Raw genomic sequence first — 18,408 nt, 5'->3', positions numbered from 1 at the left:
ATGAAAGGTTACAATGATTAACCTTTATCCGGTTAATCGTAAAATGTCAAATTTACAGAAGGCTCTTTTATTGTCTGTATGTGGGCTATATTCTGTAAGGCAACACTGATTCATCTTTTTATAAATGCGCAACAAATTCCATTACAAATGTTATTTCTTTATGCACATATAAGCAAAACCTCACATATTTAGCTATTACCATTCCCCAGTAGTATACATTTAGAATATGGAGTTAACTCCCTAATTATTTTTGCCAAATTATGAGCACAAGTTTTCTCAATCGAGCCAAGAGGTCTTGCATTTTATGGCTGAAATGACCTCCCTTCCAAGATGAAGTTTGTAAAATATCCATTTTAACTTGTCAACTTGATGACCAATTTGTATTGTTTCCTAATTTCAATTGATACTGCAAATACATTTCATTATATTTGTTGTATTGTGTGATATAACCATTTATGGTAATAATGATCATCCTGAATTCCTGTTTTATTTCTAGGCCTATGCTTACAACTTTCACACACAAAAAGATTGAGAGGAATCCATAGCCTATACTTTTTGGCCTCTAGAGGCGGTAGTGGGGACACATAAACAAATTATTAACAAAAACTATAGCAACCATAAATAATACCAAGAATGAATTAAGAAAATATCGAAGAAAATATTTAAACTTACCAAACAAACACTGCTTACCAATAAATAAAAAGTAACAATGTGGGTAATAATGACCACACGTGACATCTATTTATTTGATGTTAACAGCCATGAATTCCCCAAAATGAAACAATCTTTTAACATTACATGACAATACTGGACCCATAACCCAAAATATATAATGTAATTTTATTACCATATTTCCACACATATAAAACACTTAAATAATAAAAGTAAGGTTCACATTACAGAATGCCTCAAAGAGCATAGATGCCCATCATTTCAACATTTGGCTTAACATTCATCAGGCATCTTTAACAAACTAAATTGTATTATTGGTATTGTCTGGTCTGGTCTGGTCTCGGGCTCACATACAGTGATAATTTATAAAATATATATTATTATGATTCTTCCACATACCGATGTAGCAGCACAACCTAAGTATAAATGCTAGCTGGCTCTGAGATGAGTTGCCACTTAAAGAAAATGCACAAATATGAAATAAAGTAAATCGCACTGATTCCTTTTGCAATGCCATAATTTGGTCATGTCGACCCAAATATGTGATGACTTGACCTGGGCTATAAATAACTACTGTCAGGAAGATAGTTTTATATGCATGTATATACAAGTGGACATTAACAAAACACATCACCAGTATGATTTCCAGATCTAGTAGTATGTTCCTGATTACATTTTCCCACCCTATTATGTTGTCTATCTATCTGATTCCAGACCAGCTGTGGAGATACGAAGACCATCCAGCGCCCCTGGACCCCGATACGTCTGGCTGACCTGTCAACAGAGAAAATAAGAGACGCAATAGCGTGTGAGCAAAAACACATAAACAGAGTGGCATTGTGCATAGATGGGTAAAATAAGCGTACCCTGTGCTATTGCTGCCAGCCTGCTCTTCTCCTCAGGGCTGAGCTGCAGCATGGTGTGAATGACCGGTAGCAGGGCTTGTCGTTCGTTACCAGAGTTCAAGAAGATGAACTGCAGCAACACATTCTTCAAGTACTCCATATTCGACACGCTCTTGTCCCTCTCCAGGTTACGCTCCAAGCGCCGCAGTTCGCTCTTGAGCAGCTAGGGAGCGACAGATACACATTAGTTTTATCCTCTGCATTAAACAGCAACTATGAGAGAATTGTTGCCTGTTTAAGATGTTCTGTTGTATAAGTAGAAGGGGGGTTGTTTGCTTAAGTAAGGTGGGTGGATGTTGAGGACCTCGGATGTCACTTACTCCTAGAATATTTTTACGATAGTGCTTATTATCAACAAATAAAATCATTTACAGTTGGCTGTAAAAGTAAAATTATGAAATGATGCATAAACAAGTGTAAAATAGTGTACTTTTGATATGGTTTGGCCGTAAGCATGTGTACATCCATACAATTTTTTTTAACGTTCCTTAGATCGAGGCCACTAGGTTTTCTGGACCATCTCGCTCCCTGTAGTTCATGACGCGGCATCGAAAATCTAGTATGGCGGCGCCCTGTTCGTAAGGTGTCAGGAAATACAAGTTCGCAATTGTTGAATAAAGAAGCGTCTTCGTTTCAAGCCGTTCATATCGAAGGATGGGATTCTTTCGTTTATTTTGTAAGTCGAATCAATGGAATTCGATCCAAGTTCGGGTTCGACTGCTAAGTATTCAACAAACTGTCGCCAAAGTACTGAGGGAAATCCCGCAAAGTAAGCCGTTGTCGCCACAGAATCTATCAACAAACCAAACGAAGGACGTCTATAGTCGTATTAAATGCCTGATCGGGATCGAGTTGCCACATGTACTGTCCGGACTGCGCTGTCCAAAATACCGCAGGGATTTAACCCAACCCGGGCGCTGCTATTGCACATCAACCAAGATCTCCAGAGACGTCGTTCTGTTCCATCACGACCGAACACGCTTCGTACGCCTCCTGGCGACCTTCTGCGGCGCTCAGACTCTCTTCTGGACCTACCTTGCACATTTCGCTTACACTGGTTTAAGAAACGACAGCTCTTTAAAAGAACAACGCAAAGTTACCACCACGGGCCTTGCCGGGTTTTGGAGCTTCGATATCAATTTAGGAAGAAGTGTTTGGAGATACGGGTTTACAGGAGGGTGTCTTGCGGTGGGAGCAGGCATCATAGGACTTGGCGTCCTGTTTTGTCGCCGTTCTGTGAGTCGGGTGATTTTGCACCAAGGAGGCAAGATGGTGACAGTGGCGACCCAGTCCCCCCTGGGACTGGACAAAGGTCGGCAAATAACCGTGCCTCTGTCCCGCGTCGCCTGCCACGCCCACAGGAACGAGTCCCCCTCGTTTATTCCACTCAAGATTAAGGACAATATATTCTATTTTCTTTTGGACAAAGAAGGGACAATAAACAATGCTCAATTGTTTGATGTAACTGTTGGGGCATATCGACCACTCTAATTGAACAATTGGGTACCAAAGATTATGTCAAACAATTTGTCATGAAACCAATTGTATTTATGATCTGTGGAATCAATTGTAAGGGGAAAAAATTGGTAGTTTACCAACAACTGTTTCAAATAAATTCCAATGATGGTGAATTGATGTGAATTGAGTTTTTCTGAATTGTTGCGTTCATACATACTGTAACTTGCTCCATGAGGACTGCATTGGTGGCTTCTGTTTCGTGCAGCAGGCTGTTCATATGCTCCATACTGCGTGCTGCTGTGGTCAGCTGTTGGCTCAACTCTTGCTTGGTAGGCTCCACGGTCCATACAAATGGTTCTGGCCGCAAAACGGATGTAGAGGAACAGTTGAATAACCGCTATGTAGTCAAAATGATACGAATGAGAATTGAACTATAATGTCGTTAGTGATCATTAGTGTCGTGGTCGTTCAGTCCTTAAACACGCACCTTGCTTGGGGTCTGGGGAGCCGAGAAGCAGCTCTAAAGAAGGCAGGGGAGGGTGTGGCTGGAGGGGGTTCTCCGTCTCCGCGGTTTCCATGCCCTCGCCTTCCTCCCGGGCTGTGGTCTGGAGGTCTATGCTCCCTGGCCCACCATGACTCGGGTCAGGGTTCCTGCGCTGCACGTCAGACATTCGGGGCCTCCGGCTGGATTGGATGGACGGAGAACCTGAGAGGAAGGGTAAACATTTGTGGTATGAGACACTGGAATGAAATAAAGATCGTGACTAAGTGACGCCACTAGAGATGAGCTTAAACCAAACGTTGCAATCTAGTACTATTGGGTTCTGAGTATCCAGATAATGGCAGTGAACCAGTGTGTCACGTCAAGTGAAAGCTGGTTTCACAGGCCAAATTTCAAAAGCTCCAAAAATCCAGCAGGATCCCTCGAACAGTGATGGTAAGGCATGTGGCGTGCGACTGGTGTGGAATGGGCAGACATACAATGGTAGCATGAAACTATCTATGAAACAGGGTTCCACTAATACAATCTCCAAATGCCTAGGGGTGAGCTATATATGTCATTAAAAAGGATATGACTATTATATCATAATAGTCATATATCATGCACAGCTATAAACGTGCTTTGCGAGGTGTGGGACAAGAACAGTTCCCTTCCTCACACCTGATAAGTCTAGACTGATTGTGTCTAGACAGAATGCTAGACTAAACAACATACCCCCTGTTGGAATTTCTACTGTGTGGTTTTCTGCTTGGTTTTGCTCTGATGAGCGCCAGACATTAGCTGTGTGGGAGGTGATGAAAGACCTTAGGTACCATGAAACCATGCTACCCTGAAAGCAACCCAATCCCTTTAAACCAATTCTTCTTCATGACTTTCAAATGCTCTCATGCAACTACATTTCTTCAACAGGATGCCAACTCCCTCTGCCTGCCACTCTGTGTTATTATATTGTGTATATAGCCAGACTACCCTCCTCCAGCCTAGCCATAATAACCTCCCAGGTTATTGATTACCAGGAGAGAAAAATAATTCACACAAATTCTCACAGACAATATCTGTAATACATTTATAGATCGGTTCAGGGTCAACTAACTCCCAATACTACTGTACACCATAATGTATCACAATTTTTATAAAATTTTATTAAAAGGCCATTACAATTAAAATGCGTTATTCTGTTTGTGCAAAATACTTCTACATCTTAAATAATTGCAATCATCTCCTCGTATAATTCCGTTGTGTCATAAGATTGACTGGTGAGTATTTGATTATAGCCATGATGAACGGCTGCTCCTTACCGCTCTGGCTCTGTAAGGTGAAGAGCTGCTCCTCCAGCCGGCTCAGCTGGGCGTGCAGGGTCTCCACGGTGGACCGCTGTTCGTCCTGCAGGTGCCTCACCTGCTCTCGGAAGGCCAGTCTCTGGGCCTCTGCCTGGGCCTGCAGCTCTGCTTGGGCCTGGGCTTGTTCCGTGCGCAGAGACATGTTCTCGGATTGCACAGAAAGAAGCCTGAAAGGGATTTTTAACAGATATATTTTAATTTTATATCTCGACTAACTATGGGAAAATTATATGTAAAGCACCGGATACATTGTATTGAGTGTTTGTAGCGCTCACATTTTCAACACCATGCACCATGGGATACGATGTTTACGACAATTTTAAGATTAATTTGAGGGGGCACTAAGACAGCAACCCCCCCCGCCAGATCCATAGCAACATGACTTTATTGACTCATATTCAAGCTGTTTCTAAATGTAGCTTGAAGTGGCATATCTGCGCCGTCGACGGTGTGCGTCCCGATGAAACCACTCCCAGTTGTGGGGAGCTAAATGCAGTCGAGTGCGACGCTTCATTGAGCCTTCGCCTCCTCCACTCTCCCCTCACCGCTCGCGGAGCTCCGCCTCCTTGGCGACCGTCTCCTGGAGCATCTTGTTGTGGCGCTCCAGCAGGGTGGCATGTTCGTGCTGGAGTTGCTGCAGCTCAGCAGCGCAGCCCTGCAGGCTCTGCTGGCTCTCGGAGAGCCGGGCCCGAAGCTGCTCCACCTGAGAGGAGAGCTGCTCCCTGCAAGAGCACAAAAACAATAAAATATATCCCCGTGTCGACCTCTGAACGACCTCTGAATGGAGAATGGGCCGTTTCTCTTTCTCTCGTTTCATATAAATCTACACTGTGTGGACTGACCACTTTAGAAATAAAATCCCCCACTGAAAGCTTTGTCTACTATCAGTTTCTCTTCAGTAGAATATCTCTGCAATAAAACACGAAGCAAGGCGTAACTCTGCAACTTCAGTTTTTGGATTCCAAGGTTCAGAACCGTCTCCACCCAAACCTTCTGCTTAACATGTTAGTACTGCTGGATCCAAGGTCAGATGGCCCTCATTATAGCCAGCCTGTTATTATTTGACTTGTATTGTACATTGATGGAGACGTTCTTTATCAAAAGGAGTGTAAAATATAGCACACTCACAATGTATCACATAACTACTATACAACTGTTGTATGTGTACAATGATTGAAAAAGGTTTTTAAATACATTAATGAAGAAAACAAGGAATATTAGCCTTCTAGTCTCAATGGTACTGTGTAGTAGTCTGTCGAACGTGGCCGTCAAATATATTCAATGACGAAGGCAAAATGGTGGTTCTGTGGTGCTGTTTCTTTTTGCTTGGTAGATCTGTTTTTCCGGTCGCAATGCTGCCCCCTGTCACCGTGTGTTTTTGGGAGAATATTGAATATGAATGAGGGCTCTGTAGCTGAACGTAGTCGTTTGGCGTATTAAAGGCAAGGTAAGTCAGCAATTGAAAAAACGTGCCAAAGCATTAGCACAGGTTCCAGTACATGGCATGCTGCATCAGAGAACAAATGGCATTGCAATAGTTTGCAACATTTATTGGCCAAGCACCGGCCAAACCACCTTATTCAGTTGTCAAAATGCCGTGCCACAACAAACCAGCAAGGGTCAAATGGAGTCTGTCTATGAACCATTCATTTGAGATTTCTATAATTTCTTGTGATTTAATTGCACCTCATAAAAGATTTGCACTCCGTCTCGCTCTAGCAATGTTAACAGCTCCCTAAACAGTTTAGTTTGAAATCTCTGTGGGCCTTACCGTTCCAATTTGACAGGTTCGCTGTCACTCAGCAAAGTTGCCTTATTCTTCTGCTGTTTAAGCACGTTGTGGACACGCACTTTATAACTCTCAAAGTCCCCTGTTGTTAAGACAAGCTCCGCCTGAAAATAATTAGCAAATAGACAATAGGTTAAACAAGGTTCTCATTAAAATAAATTTCCAGAGAGAAGCCAAAATGTTTGCCGCCTATTCCTAATTCCTTGAAGTAAAGCTCTAAATCCCCCTTTTTCATCACTATTGGACAAGCCCATGCTGACTCCAAGAAAGGTTCTTGAGCACTTCATTAAGCAATGGTTTAGCAGTGGTTTGCAATGTGCCAGTGTGGCTCGTGTTGTGCCAAGCTCTGCCCTGAATTATGATTCTTAATTGCAGCTAGATCTAACCTCATAGTGTATGTAATAAGTATGAAGTATTCACTTATTTATAGGTTGCCCATCATCATCATAATAATAATAATAATAGCTAGGGCTGGATGATCTAAAATCATTAAAATGTAAAATTTACAATATAAAATTAGGTAGTTAAAAAGACCAGTTGGTAGTTTTTAACTATTATTTAAAAATAATGATGCATGTGGACTGAAGAGATGGGGAGATAATAGGAGGTATGGATGGGGGGGCAGTGTTTCCCACAGACCAAGGACCAATGTGTGGTGCGCGGGGGGGGGGGGGGGGTGGCAGCGCAGGCGCAGCACGGGCGCAGCACGGCGACGCAGCCGTCAGTGAGTGTGCATGTAACTCCGCGTTTACATGCGGACACATCTGATTCGCATAGATGTGGAAGAACAGCTCAATCGGAAAAGAAAAGTATCATATATATACATACGCCTCAATCGGTTCGGAATACAATTCTATGCGGAATAGAATAGGTGGTGTAGTCCACTATAAATACTTCCGATTAGTTTGGGGTTTAACTTGGAGCAGCTGCAGTAGTTCGCAATTGGTCCACTCCGTCTGTACTTTAATGCACACCGAACATTACCGCTGTCAAGGAAATTTATTTGATTTATTGCCTGATTCACGTCTTTGATATTATCACTCCGTAGTAGTTACAGTAGTCCGGTAACTTAACAACCCCAGCGTGTCCGGTTGCTAAGCGACGGGTGACATCGGTGGGTTCATGTGTTAGCATCGTCGCTCTCGCTCCGCGCGCGCGCGCGCGCGTGCGTGCGTGCGTGCGTGCGTGTGTGTGTGTGTGTGTGTGTGTGTGTGTGTGTGTGTGTGTGTGAATGACAGGGAGAACGAGTGCTATGCAGAGATGAATGGACGAAAGATTTTTAGATTTCCAAATCACGTTATTGAAATGTTTATTTATTTTTTTTAATAAAAAAAAAAAAAAAGACAATCAATTCGTGGCGCTCGATGTTGATTCTGTGGCGCCGCGCCACACAATGGTCTATGTATGGGAAACACTGGGGGGGGGGGGGGGGGGGGGAGTTGCGCCAATGAAACTGGAGGAACAGGAAAAGTAAACACAGTACAGGGAGGAGGATGTAGGAGGGATGGAGAGAAGGTGCACTCCGAATGCAAGCTTGATGGATTGTCCTGCGTCAATACGATACGTGCACAAACAACATCAGTGTGTGTGTGTGTCGTACACGCACCTTAGACACTTCACACTCCTGCTGGAGGTTGGTAATGCGTTGTTGCAGAGAGCTGGCTGTCCTCAGACTCTGCTCCGTCGCACACCTTAGCTGCTCCTGAAGGCGATGTCGCTCTGCCATCAACGCACTCACCTCAATCTAAACATGACACATGGGTGCACAACAGAGAGCCTCATTGTCAGCATGTTGTGTTGGCAGGCTAGAGTATCACTGCTTCCTGGTATAAGGGTTTATGTATGGTGCCACTGCTGCTCTCCTCAAATAACGGAAGCATGCGTCTTGTTACGAGCATTCAGCTTATACATCTTACACTACTTGTTCAATTCTCTCTAAAAAGAGACACAACATTTACTTTGATTGATTAGATTCAGCATACTTCATTAATCCTGAGAGAAATAACTACAGTCACTGACGCTCTGCTTAAAGATTGAAACATGATGGTAAGAATAGAGAATATTAATAAAATAAGACGGAGAAAAATATGGTCAGGAATATAAGCAAAATTAATCTGTACACAGAAATATGAATTAATATGAACTATAAAGTGATGGAACCCTGTTATACACAGCCATCACCCTTACATGTCTGCCACAACATTATGTACACTGTGCCCTCCACATTTCACAACCATAAGAAAACAATACATAAAAGATCCAAAAAGCCTGGCCATGTTGTGGATTTGAAACCTAAGTGGATGGGGTGATTTACCTTACAACACTCCAGCTGCTGCTGGTTCTTCTCCAGCTCTCCTTTTAGTGATGCCTGGAGCATCATGGAGGATGCATTCTAAGAAACAGACACGTGCGCAAAAGGCACGTACGGTTATATAACACACGACCCAGGCAAGGGGGAACTTAATTTCACATTCATGCATTGTACATGCACTGTAATATTAACATTAATATGGCAATACTGTTACACAATAAAAGATTGTTAGTTTGCATTCCTAATGGAAGCACTTTTATACTTTTCTGAGGATTAAAAGGCAATGCAAACAAAAGAACTCAATGCAAACCTGAGTCTTAGCTTCGGCTAAATCCTTCTTGGTTTTCACCAGCAGCTGCTTCATCTTGGAGGCCTTCTCCTCCCTCTGCCGCACCTGGGACTTCAAGTCCTCTGTATGACACACACACGTTTTACTTGGATGTATTCCTCACTATGAGAGGGAATCAGCAACTTGTTTCACAGCTGATCATGGTTCCTTGTTGCGTTAATCTGTCCAGGAACCCTTGAGCGAGATTTCCAAACCTGCTCAAACTGCTCCCGAAGACCGTGCACGGTGCACAGTATAAATAACGCAGACAGGGGTGTGAGTGGGTGAATGCGAGGCATTCATTGTAAATTGCCACTCAAGGATATTGTGATTATAGGGGGATATCTAAATCTATTTTCCTTAAAAAAAAAAGTATCATCTTCATATGCAAAAAAAAAGGTCTAATACGTGTTAATGAGTGAAGGGATCAAGTCCACACCTGTTTGCTGCTTGAAGCTTTCTTCTGATTGGACGTGAGTGGCTATTTGCGCCTTCAGCTGGGCGATGTCGCTCTCTCCCTGAGAGACTTTAATGTTGAGCTCCTTGACCAGTCGTTCGTAGTCCGCCATCTCCATACCCAGCAGAGAGTTCTGCTGCGCCTCCTGCATGGACAGGAAAACACACACATGCCTAAAGTAGCAGTGATATACCTATGTATTGAGGTTCAATGCCATATAATAGAAGCTAATGGCCATGGCCAATTCCATTCATCCTCATACAAAGGAAATTATAGCGAGTGAATGTTGAGTACAGGCTTGATGTGGCTAAACAAAACAGGGATAAGAGAGGTTGAGGGCAGATCAGTGTTCTCTTTGAAAATATCTGCGTCAATGCAAAATGCATGCGCCGATTTCGGTTCAGTCGACAACAGTTGCTATCCAGATGGCTATTAATAGATGGCAAACCACTAATGGAAAGCAGGAACTTCAGTGCTATGGGCTAGAATGGCTCCATCCTCCTTTCTAAATGGTGATCATAGCTAGAGGCCTGCCATTACAGTAGTCCCCTGCAGTAAGCCAGTATGGGGGACAAGTGCACCTGCCTGACTGGACCCTGCCCCAGGGTCTTGTGTGTTTTGAGTGGCTGGTTCATTATTGCGTTGGGTGTATGTTTCAGAGGAGGCTGGTGAAATAGTCTCTGTTGGTGCTTGTAAAAATGCTTTGTGTGTGTGTGTGGGTGGGTAGGCATGCATGTGTGTGTGTGTGTGCCTGCACACCTTGCGTAGTTGCTGCAGCTCATGAGCAGTCTGCTGAGACAGCTGCTGCAGCCTGCCGAGCTCAGCTGTCAGCTCCTCTGATTTAGAAGTGGCGGACAACAACTCCTGAAAATTCACCACACACACACACACCACACACACACACACACACACACACACACACACACACACACACACACACACACACACACACACACACACACACACACACACACACACACACACACACACACACACACACACACACACACACACGTTTTTTTGGACATTTGGTTCAGGGAATACAGTGTTTTGGTATTGAGGTTTTTGAACGTCAGACCATTCATTGCTAAACGCAAACCTGAGTACAAGGAGGGTCTCACAACCCTACGGGAGAGCTACCTCGCAGCAGATACAGCTGATGAATGATAATCCTGGTTAAATACATGCCATTACTAAATCATTTTCTTCAACTTACAGGTCTTAACCCCCCTCTGGCGGTAGGGGACGGCAATCTGCACCCATCCGTTGCGATCCATCGACACACTTATACAACACCTATCACACAGAAGTTTTCTCAAATGTCGTCCCTCCGTTTCTCTCCTTTACCTTGACCTTCTGCTCCTTCATCAGCCTCTCGGCGAGCAGCTCTGCCTCCAGGCCCTCTCGCTGTTTGCCGGCCTCCTTGACGTGCGCCTCCAGTTGCTTCACCGTGCTCCTCCAGGTGAGCACGGCGGCCAGGAGGTCCTCCTTCTCACCGCTCACTGTGGCGTTCTGCACGTGTGTGGAGAAAAAGATTTGAACAGCAGCAGACCAGGACTATTCTACAGCTGGGCTTACCGATGTACACACACTTCAATTTGGACAACCAATACATACAATGCAAATAGAAGAAAGAAACCGGTGTGTGCTTAAAAATTAACAACACACACACACACACACACACAGACACACACACACACACACACACAGACACACCACACCCATATACACGACACACAGACACACACACACACAAATCTGTCATCCATGCGGAACATGAAACCATAAAGTGTAAACAGTCCGCGCCCCCTTGAGACAATAACGAGCATTAAGCTCGGTCTCTGTGACAGCACAGTAACAGATGGAAAAACAAAGAACTTCTTTCTACCACTCATTAGGGGGAAAACAGCGGACGGGAGGAAGAGTCAATTAAATGCGGATGCCTCCCCAGACTCATTGAATGGTCTATTTGAGGCCATCGTTGTGCCATGCATGGCTCGCTAAAGGGTGTCCAAAGATAAATAACCAACTGTATATCAGCAGACAGTAGAGAAACAACTGCTAAAGAGCTACGGCGTTGCTGCCTGTGCGAGCCATGCTCCACAGACACCATCATGGAAGGTAAACAAAGCAGGGAGATAAATCACAGGTGAAATATCAGTCTGTATGCTATGGGCTATGGCATGGCTAGTTCGGCACGCAACCAATCCCAATGCACATGCAGTCAGATCCAACTGTTGCTCTGTTTTATTAATAAATCTTCTTCGGTGGTGTTTGACTTGTTAATAGGCCAGATCATCGCTGAACCACTGGCCGGGCATGCCCATAGAGCGTATTTGGTTGTTTTAATGTTCTCCTGTGGACGCTTTTCCAAAGCCTGTGTGTGGTGGTGTGGACAGGATTCTATATCACGGAAGGGGATACAAACCTGTGTACCCGTAAGGGCATGGTGTAGGCAGGGCCCTACCTGTGACACAGCAGCATCGAGCTGTTTGGTGAGCTCGGCCATCCGTCTCTCCGCCCCCTCCGCCTTCTCCCGCTCCTTATCCAGTTGCTCCGTCAGCCTATCGTGATCAATCTGCACGTTCTAGACACACACACACACACACACACACACACACACACACACACACACACACACACACACACACACACACACACACACACACACACACACACACACACACACACACACACACACACACACACACACACACACCATTGATTTGAAGGCTGGCTGAGCAGCACAGTGTAGGAAAACACTATACGTCACAGTCGATTTGACAGCCGCTCCATTTAGGCTGCGAGCAAAATGCACATTTGATACAAGAGAGTGGTTTCATCCTAAATGGAGGCCAACAGTGTTATCTCGGGGACACTGATTAAGAGTCCAATAGTACATGGAACATCAATACAATGTGTTATAGCCCATTTACTTTTTGAAGGACTAGGGTCGTTCCTACACAAAGACATATGTTATTGATATGGTCGTTAGGGTTACAGAGTATGTAATTGTTACTTGAATAAAACCTTAATCATTATAAATATTAAATCGAAAAGATGAACATGTTAACAGACAGTAGGAATTTAATAATAGTAGTTATGACATTTCTGCACATAAATCACAGAAAGATGTTTGGCTCGAGAGAGGGTTTTGTTGAACACACGCATATTGTATATTGTGCAAAGATAAACCAAAGGATACATGGTCAGAAATGGACTCTTTGCCTTACATTGTAGCTCTCAGCGGTGTGGATGACGTCCTTCATGGAGCTGCTCACTTTGTCCCGCTCAGCCTTCAGCAACTCCACTTCCTCTTTAAGGGTGCTGACCTAGAAAGACCATTCAAAAAAGGGAGAGACCATGGATTTTAGATAGCAAAACAATTTGCAGATTCTGTGGAAATCACGAACACTGTACTTTTGTGACGACCGTACCTCTTTCTTACTAGTGTCCAGTTCCTTTTTTGCTTTGATGGCCACCGCCTTTATCTTGTTCATTTTCTCATTCTTCTCTTTGGCCTCAGTTTCCAGGAGGGCTGAGTGTCGATGTGTGGCAGGGTGTAGAAAACAAAACGTAAAGCAGACTTAATGCATGACTCAGATTAGGCTAGTTGGAGTCACACCAGTATTTCTCGCTGGGTGAGGGGACCAAGATTAAATGATACACAGTGATACTCCATACCTATTTTCTCAGCAAAGTTTTCTTCACAAAAAGTTGATTGGGCAGCAGATTCCTAGCATAGTGAATGGGAGAAATGTTAAAAAGGGTGGGAATTATAAATGGAATACATTCCTGAATTAGGAAGCTAGTTATGAAGTGCAATTATTAGAATGTGCCAATTGAAACCTATTATGCAAATTCTTAAACGATCCACTCACACACCTTCAAGGCAGCCATATCCTCGCACAACTTAGTGACGAGGCTATTCTTTTCTTCAAGTTGTTCTTCCAGTTGTCTTCTCTGTGTATTCATGTCCTCTATGGCTTCGTCTGAGATATGGGCATACAGTTTTTGGTTCTCTACGCTCATCTTCTCATTGGCATACTTCATCTCTTCTAGATCCTTCTGGAGTCCCTCGGTGTCCCTCACCACCTCCACCAGGTTGCTCTTCAACATGTCCCTCTCCTTCTCCAGGTCCTCAATGCGAATCTGGAGCCCCTCCCGAGATTCCTTCAACCCGTCTTCTCCACTGGCTTCATCGGTCTTCATCGCCATGCTTTGTTCCCGCTCTAGTTCTTCGATGCGGTTCTGGAGCTCTTGTTTCCGTTCAGCAGAGTGTCTGGACGCCTCTGCATGGCTCTCCTGCAGAACCGTCATTGCTGCCCGGCTTTGTTCCGCCTCCTCAGCCAGTGACTGCAGCCTGGCCTGCAGATCGGCTTCCTTCTGCTCCAGCTCCGACTTGAGCGCAGTCAGTTCTGAGTCCAAAAGGTTCCGCTCGTCTTGAGCACAGGAAAGGGCAGAGGATGCTTCCTCAAGGTTGCATTTGAGATCGTCCCTTTCTGTGGAGAAGCCTTGGACAGCCAGCTCAAGGGAGGACAACATCTCTTGCCTCTCCATGATCTCTGCCTTCAGGTTAACCTCCATCTTGGCCTTTTCCTCTGTCAGATGTTCAATCTCAGCATTCTTAGCCTTCCCAAGGCTCTCCATCTCCACACTCAAACTCTCTAGCTTATTCTCCTTCTCCTCTTGAATCCACTGGATCTCCTTTGTCCGCTCCGTGACAAACATGTCTAGCTGCTCCTCGAGTATCTGCACTTGGGACTGCAACCCGTCGCGCTTTGCCGTCAGGTCCCCGACGATCTCTCGGAGTTCATGGACCTCATTGTCCTTTGCCTGAAGTTGAACAATGATAACCTCATTCTGTTTGGTCAGCTCCTCGAGCGACTCCTTAAGCTCAAAGGCTAGCCTTGTCTCTTCTAAAACAGAGTTCTGGGGTGGGACCACACAGTCCTCCATGGGCTGCTTGGTAACTAGCGGTTCTTCAAGCTGCATCTGCAATTCATTCAGACTTTTCTTGAGGCTCTCGTTGTCTTCTGTAGCTTCTCTGGCCGACACCACCAGGATGGTCTTTTCTTGCTGGAGTTCTTCGATCTGACATTGGAGATCCTGTACTGCCTTGGCACCCTGTTCTTTCATGGTCTCATACTGGGCAACAAAATTAGCCGTCTTCTGACCCAACTCATTTTCCAATCCTTGCAGAATGTCTTTGATTTGGACATATTCATCAATGGCTGTGTTTCTTTCATGACTCAAGGCTTCCAACTTAGCCTCAAGTTCTTCAATTCTGTTGTGTTGTTTTTCTTGTGATTCCTGGTTAAGATCATCTAAACTCAACAACCTTTGGTTTTCTGGTCTAGCAAGGCTAGCGTATAATTGCACTTCAGAGGCAGAAGGGAGGCTGTGACCATCAAGTACATCGGCTGTGTTATTGGTCTCCAATTCCTTCACTGTTTCATGAACGCCAGAGTCAGGAACTACTTTCGAGTTCAAGTCTTCCGAGGTTGTGTTTTGTTCAATGTGCACACTCTCTCTTGTCATTTGGAGCTCGTCAATTTTGAACTCCAATTCCTCCTTCTCTGTCTGAAATTCCTCCCTGATCCTCTCCAGCTCCATTTCAAGCTCGCCCTTCAAGTTTGTCAACAATGTCAGCTCATCATGCAGCATTGTGTTCTGGGCCTGGACATCTTCGAGGACACCTTTCAATCTGCAGACGTCTGTTGCCTCCCCCTCTGCGACATCAGATTCCGCCTGACTGCAGCCAGACAGTTCCAGCATCCTGGCGATCCCTGAACCTCGTATCGGCTCCTCATCCTCCTCTTGGACATCCTGCAGGTATGTGTCTAAAAAAAAATGTTTTCTGTGTCAACAAACGACCTGGTAGGTGTAACTAAGCTAGGTCAACATCATACAATGACGACAAAGTATCTGGTCGATGAAAACGAGAGGCTGTGTCCACGTATTACAACATGTTCACACTCCTGAACAATGCACACAGTGTGAAGTGCCGGATTACCTTTTAGAGCCAGCTGCTCGGTCAGCTCGTCATGGAGCAGAAGGAGCCGCTCCCTCTCCATCTCGCAGTCCTCCTCCAGAGCCTTCATCTCCTCCTGATGTCGTGCGCCTTGCTGGGTCAGCTCCTCTCTGAAGTTCTCTACGTCCTGATGCGCCAGTGCTAGCTCCTTTTGGAAATGTTCCTGTGAATGGCGGGCGGCCTCCATTTCGGCCACAAGGGTCTTAAGTTGATCTTGTAGACAAGGTTGCACTTCCTCCGAGGGACGTGAGGAGTCTGAACAGTTTGGTTTGTAGTAGTCTGTGAGTAGGTTCTGAAGTTGTGCTACTTCCTTCTGATGGTTTTCGTTGAGTTCCTCGATGCTTCCCTGTAAGGTCTCGAGTTGTCTCTGGTGGTCTTCTTTTTGAGAGTCAAGTTGTCCTTGAAGTTGGTCCAAATCATCCTGAAAATAATATCAGAATATTTGATGTAGAGATAGATATCAGATATATGCTTTATATGAATATATAAACTCAGTGGTTACTATTTTAGGTACAAATGAGTGCTTTTATAGAGATATTCCAAAAATTCCCGGCCCTAGTGGTACAGAAATGAGCCTTCCCATATTGACAGCTTAACCAACGGCTTGCTTGGTTGATCACCTAAGCAGTTCAGTCAACAAAATAAGTATTGTTCGAAAAAGTTGTTGGCACCTCTGGTCTAAGTTCAGTTGGTGGTTAGCCATTAGAACGTGAAATAACCTTTGCATGTTTACTTAATCGTCACTAACCGAAGGATAAATTAACTTCCTGTTAGTGTCATTTTAACATTAGGTCGGTTTTATTTCTGTCTGTCTTCGCACCAGCAGGGTCAATATCTAAGTCTATACTGTTGCCCTACATAACCTAAACGAACGGACCCCTAATGTTATGAGCTACACCTGTGTTTTCCCCTATTGTGAGACTTCGTCTATAAAGTGGCCGTTTAGTGTAGCTTGTAGGTTACAATGACATTCTAAAAAAAATGCGTACATTGTTTTCTTGTAAGGAATCTGCCTCAATATTTGGGTTTCTTCTCACCTTTGTCTGCTTCTTTGTCCTTTCAAGATCCTTGCAAGACAACACCAGTCTTTGTTGACACTCTGCCTTTTCCAACAGTAATGCCTCCATTCTCTCTGTCAGCTCCTGGTACAAATAAAACATGCATGTCAGTGTGTAAGGCCACACAAATACATTTGCACAAACACAAAAGTCAGTAGGGATGTTGTATTAATGTCAACTGAAGAGAGGCAATAATAATTTAGCAGAAACCTGCAATAAATTGGGGTCGACTGCATTGCTGCTGCTGGCTTTTGATTGTTTGAATGTTTCAACTTCTTTCTCCAAATCTTAATATAAAAGGAGGAAAGAGGGAGGGTTAGATTAACATGTAATCTGTCTGCCAAATTATTGAGCACATTTACATATAATCCAAATATATGGCTACAAACCTGTACATTTGGTCTTCATTTTCTGCATGGCTGCGATTTGCTTTTTGGCAAACTTGATAAGGTCATCTTTGGACAGTGTGTCCAACTAGGAGTTTTAAATAATGGCAGACATAAACAGATGAACATCAATGAAAGGAAACATATTTGAAACATCTTTATTTTGAACAAAGAAGAAACGCAGAGGTATGTTATGCACAGCACCTTTGACTTCGGTGCACCTGCTTGAGGCGAAGCCACAGACTGGGACCCAGTGCCACCGGGTTCCTGTTGCAGCACATTAATATTGAAGGGTTTAAAGGACAGTACTGGACGTGAGAAATGAGCCATGTCTTTTCATCATCTCCATGGAATGAATTGATATTGCATGAAGATGGCAAAAATAATAGAATACCACACACAAGCAAGTGTCATAGCTAGAGCTAAATTAATCGACGACATCGTACCTCCATCTCGACGGCTCAAGTGTTGACCTTCTGTGTATGGACCCTCCTAGAAGTTAAAAGTGGTGTTGCGTTGAAATAATTTCTAATACCATTAAAATTACGTGCTCTTTTTTGGAATTAATGGTATATCGTCGCCACTGTTTTGATTCCGGTACCTAGCAATGGATTTCCGCATTCGTCAGACCAGATGACGTCAGCTATGGCGTGCGTCGTCCCATTCTTTCTTGGGACACTCTCATTGGCTGTGCTCCGCTGGCCCCTTAAAGGCACCCAGTGCAACTTTCGAGGCTTAAAAATAAACATTCAATTTCTAGTCTTTTTTACACGTAGTAAGTTTCAATAACTCCATACCATTACATACCGACATTCAAGCAGCAAAGATGAGACGTCGTTGTGTGGTGAGAACTGATAGAAAATCGATAACAACAACAATGCCGCCATTTTCTTTATTTTTTGTAACCTACAATAAATAAAGCAGGCTTCCAGTCAATGGAAAAATGGCTTCTCCCCACCGGCGATTGTTGTTGTTTACGATTTTCTATCAGTTCTCACCACACAACGACGTCTCATCTTTGCTCCTTGAATGTCGATATGTAATGGTATGGAGTTATTGAAACTTCCTACGTGTAAAAAAGACTAGAAATTGAATGTTTATTTTTCATTGAATGTTTACATAAAGTTGCACTGGGTGCCTTTAAAAAAATGCTGTTGCATTTTTTTTA

The 18,408-nt window shown here is 44.0% G+C and overlaps 2 protein-coding genes across 2 annotated transcripts; one reads left to right on the top strand and one right to left on the bottom strand.

Moving 5' to 3' along the window:
* Positions 1–468: 468 nt before the first annotated feature.
* On the bottom strand, positions 469–17,869 carry LOC132448230 (GRIP and coiled-coil domain-containing protein 2). Its single transcript, XM_060039347.1, has 24 exons — positions 17,687–17,869; positions 17,445–17,507; positions 17,244–17,328; positions 17,065–17,141; positions 16,834–16,938; positions 15,779–16,217; positions 13,648–15,605; positions 13,447–13,498; positions 13,200–13,300; positions 12,996–13,094; positions 12,230–12,349; positions 11,110–11,274; positions 10,522–10,626; positions 9,745–9,907; positions 9,288–9,388; positions 8,981–9,058; positions 8,273–8,410; positions 6,649–6,770; positions 5,423–5,599; positions 4,836–5,044; positions 3,523–3,741; positions 3,253–3,392; positions 1,539–1,740; positions 469–1,446 (listed from the first exon to the last, which is right to left on the bottom strand). Exons 1-24 carry the CDS (start codon positions 17,690–17,692, stop codon positions 1,373–1,375), a joined length of 4,998 nt encoding a protein of 1,665 aa, XP_059895330.1. The 5' UTR covers positions 17,693–17,869; the 3' UTR covers positions 469–1,372.
* On the top strand, positions 1,801–3,208 carry tmem223 (transmembrane protein 223). Its single transcript, XM_060039348.1, has one exon. It carries the CDS (start codon positions 2,232–2,234, stop codon positions 3,066–3,068), a length of 837 nt encoding a protein of 278 aa, XP_059895331.1. The 5' UTR covers positions 1,801–2,231; the 3' UTR covers positions 3,069–3,208.
* Positions 17,870–18,408: the final 539 nt, after the last annotated feature.

Source organism: Gadus macrocephalus, chromosome 20 (genome assembly GCF_031168955.1).
Source record: "Gadus macrocephalus chromosome 20, ASM3116895v1".
NCBI classification, from domain to species: Eukaryota; Metazoa; Chordata; class Actinopteri; order Gadiformes; family Gadidae; genus Gadus; species Gadus macrocephalus.
Note: the sequence above shows the minus strand (reverse complement) of the source record. Positions and strands in the feature narration are given on the sequence as shown.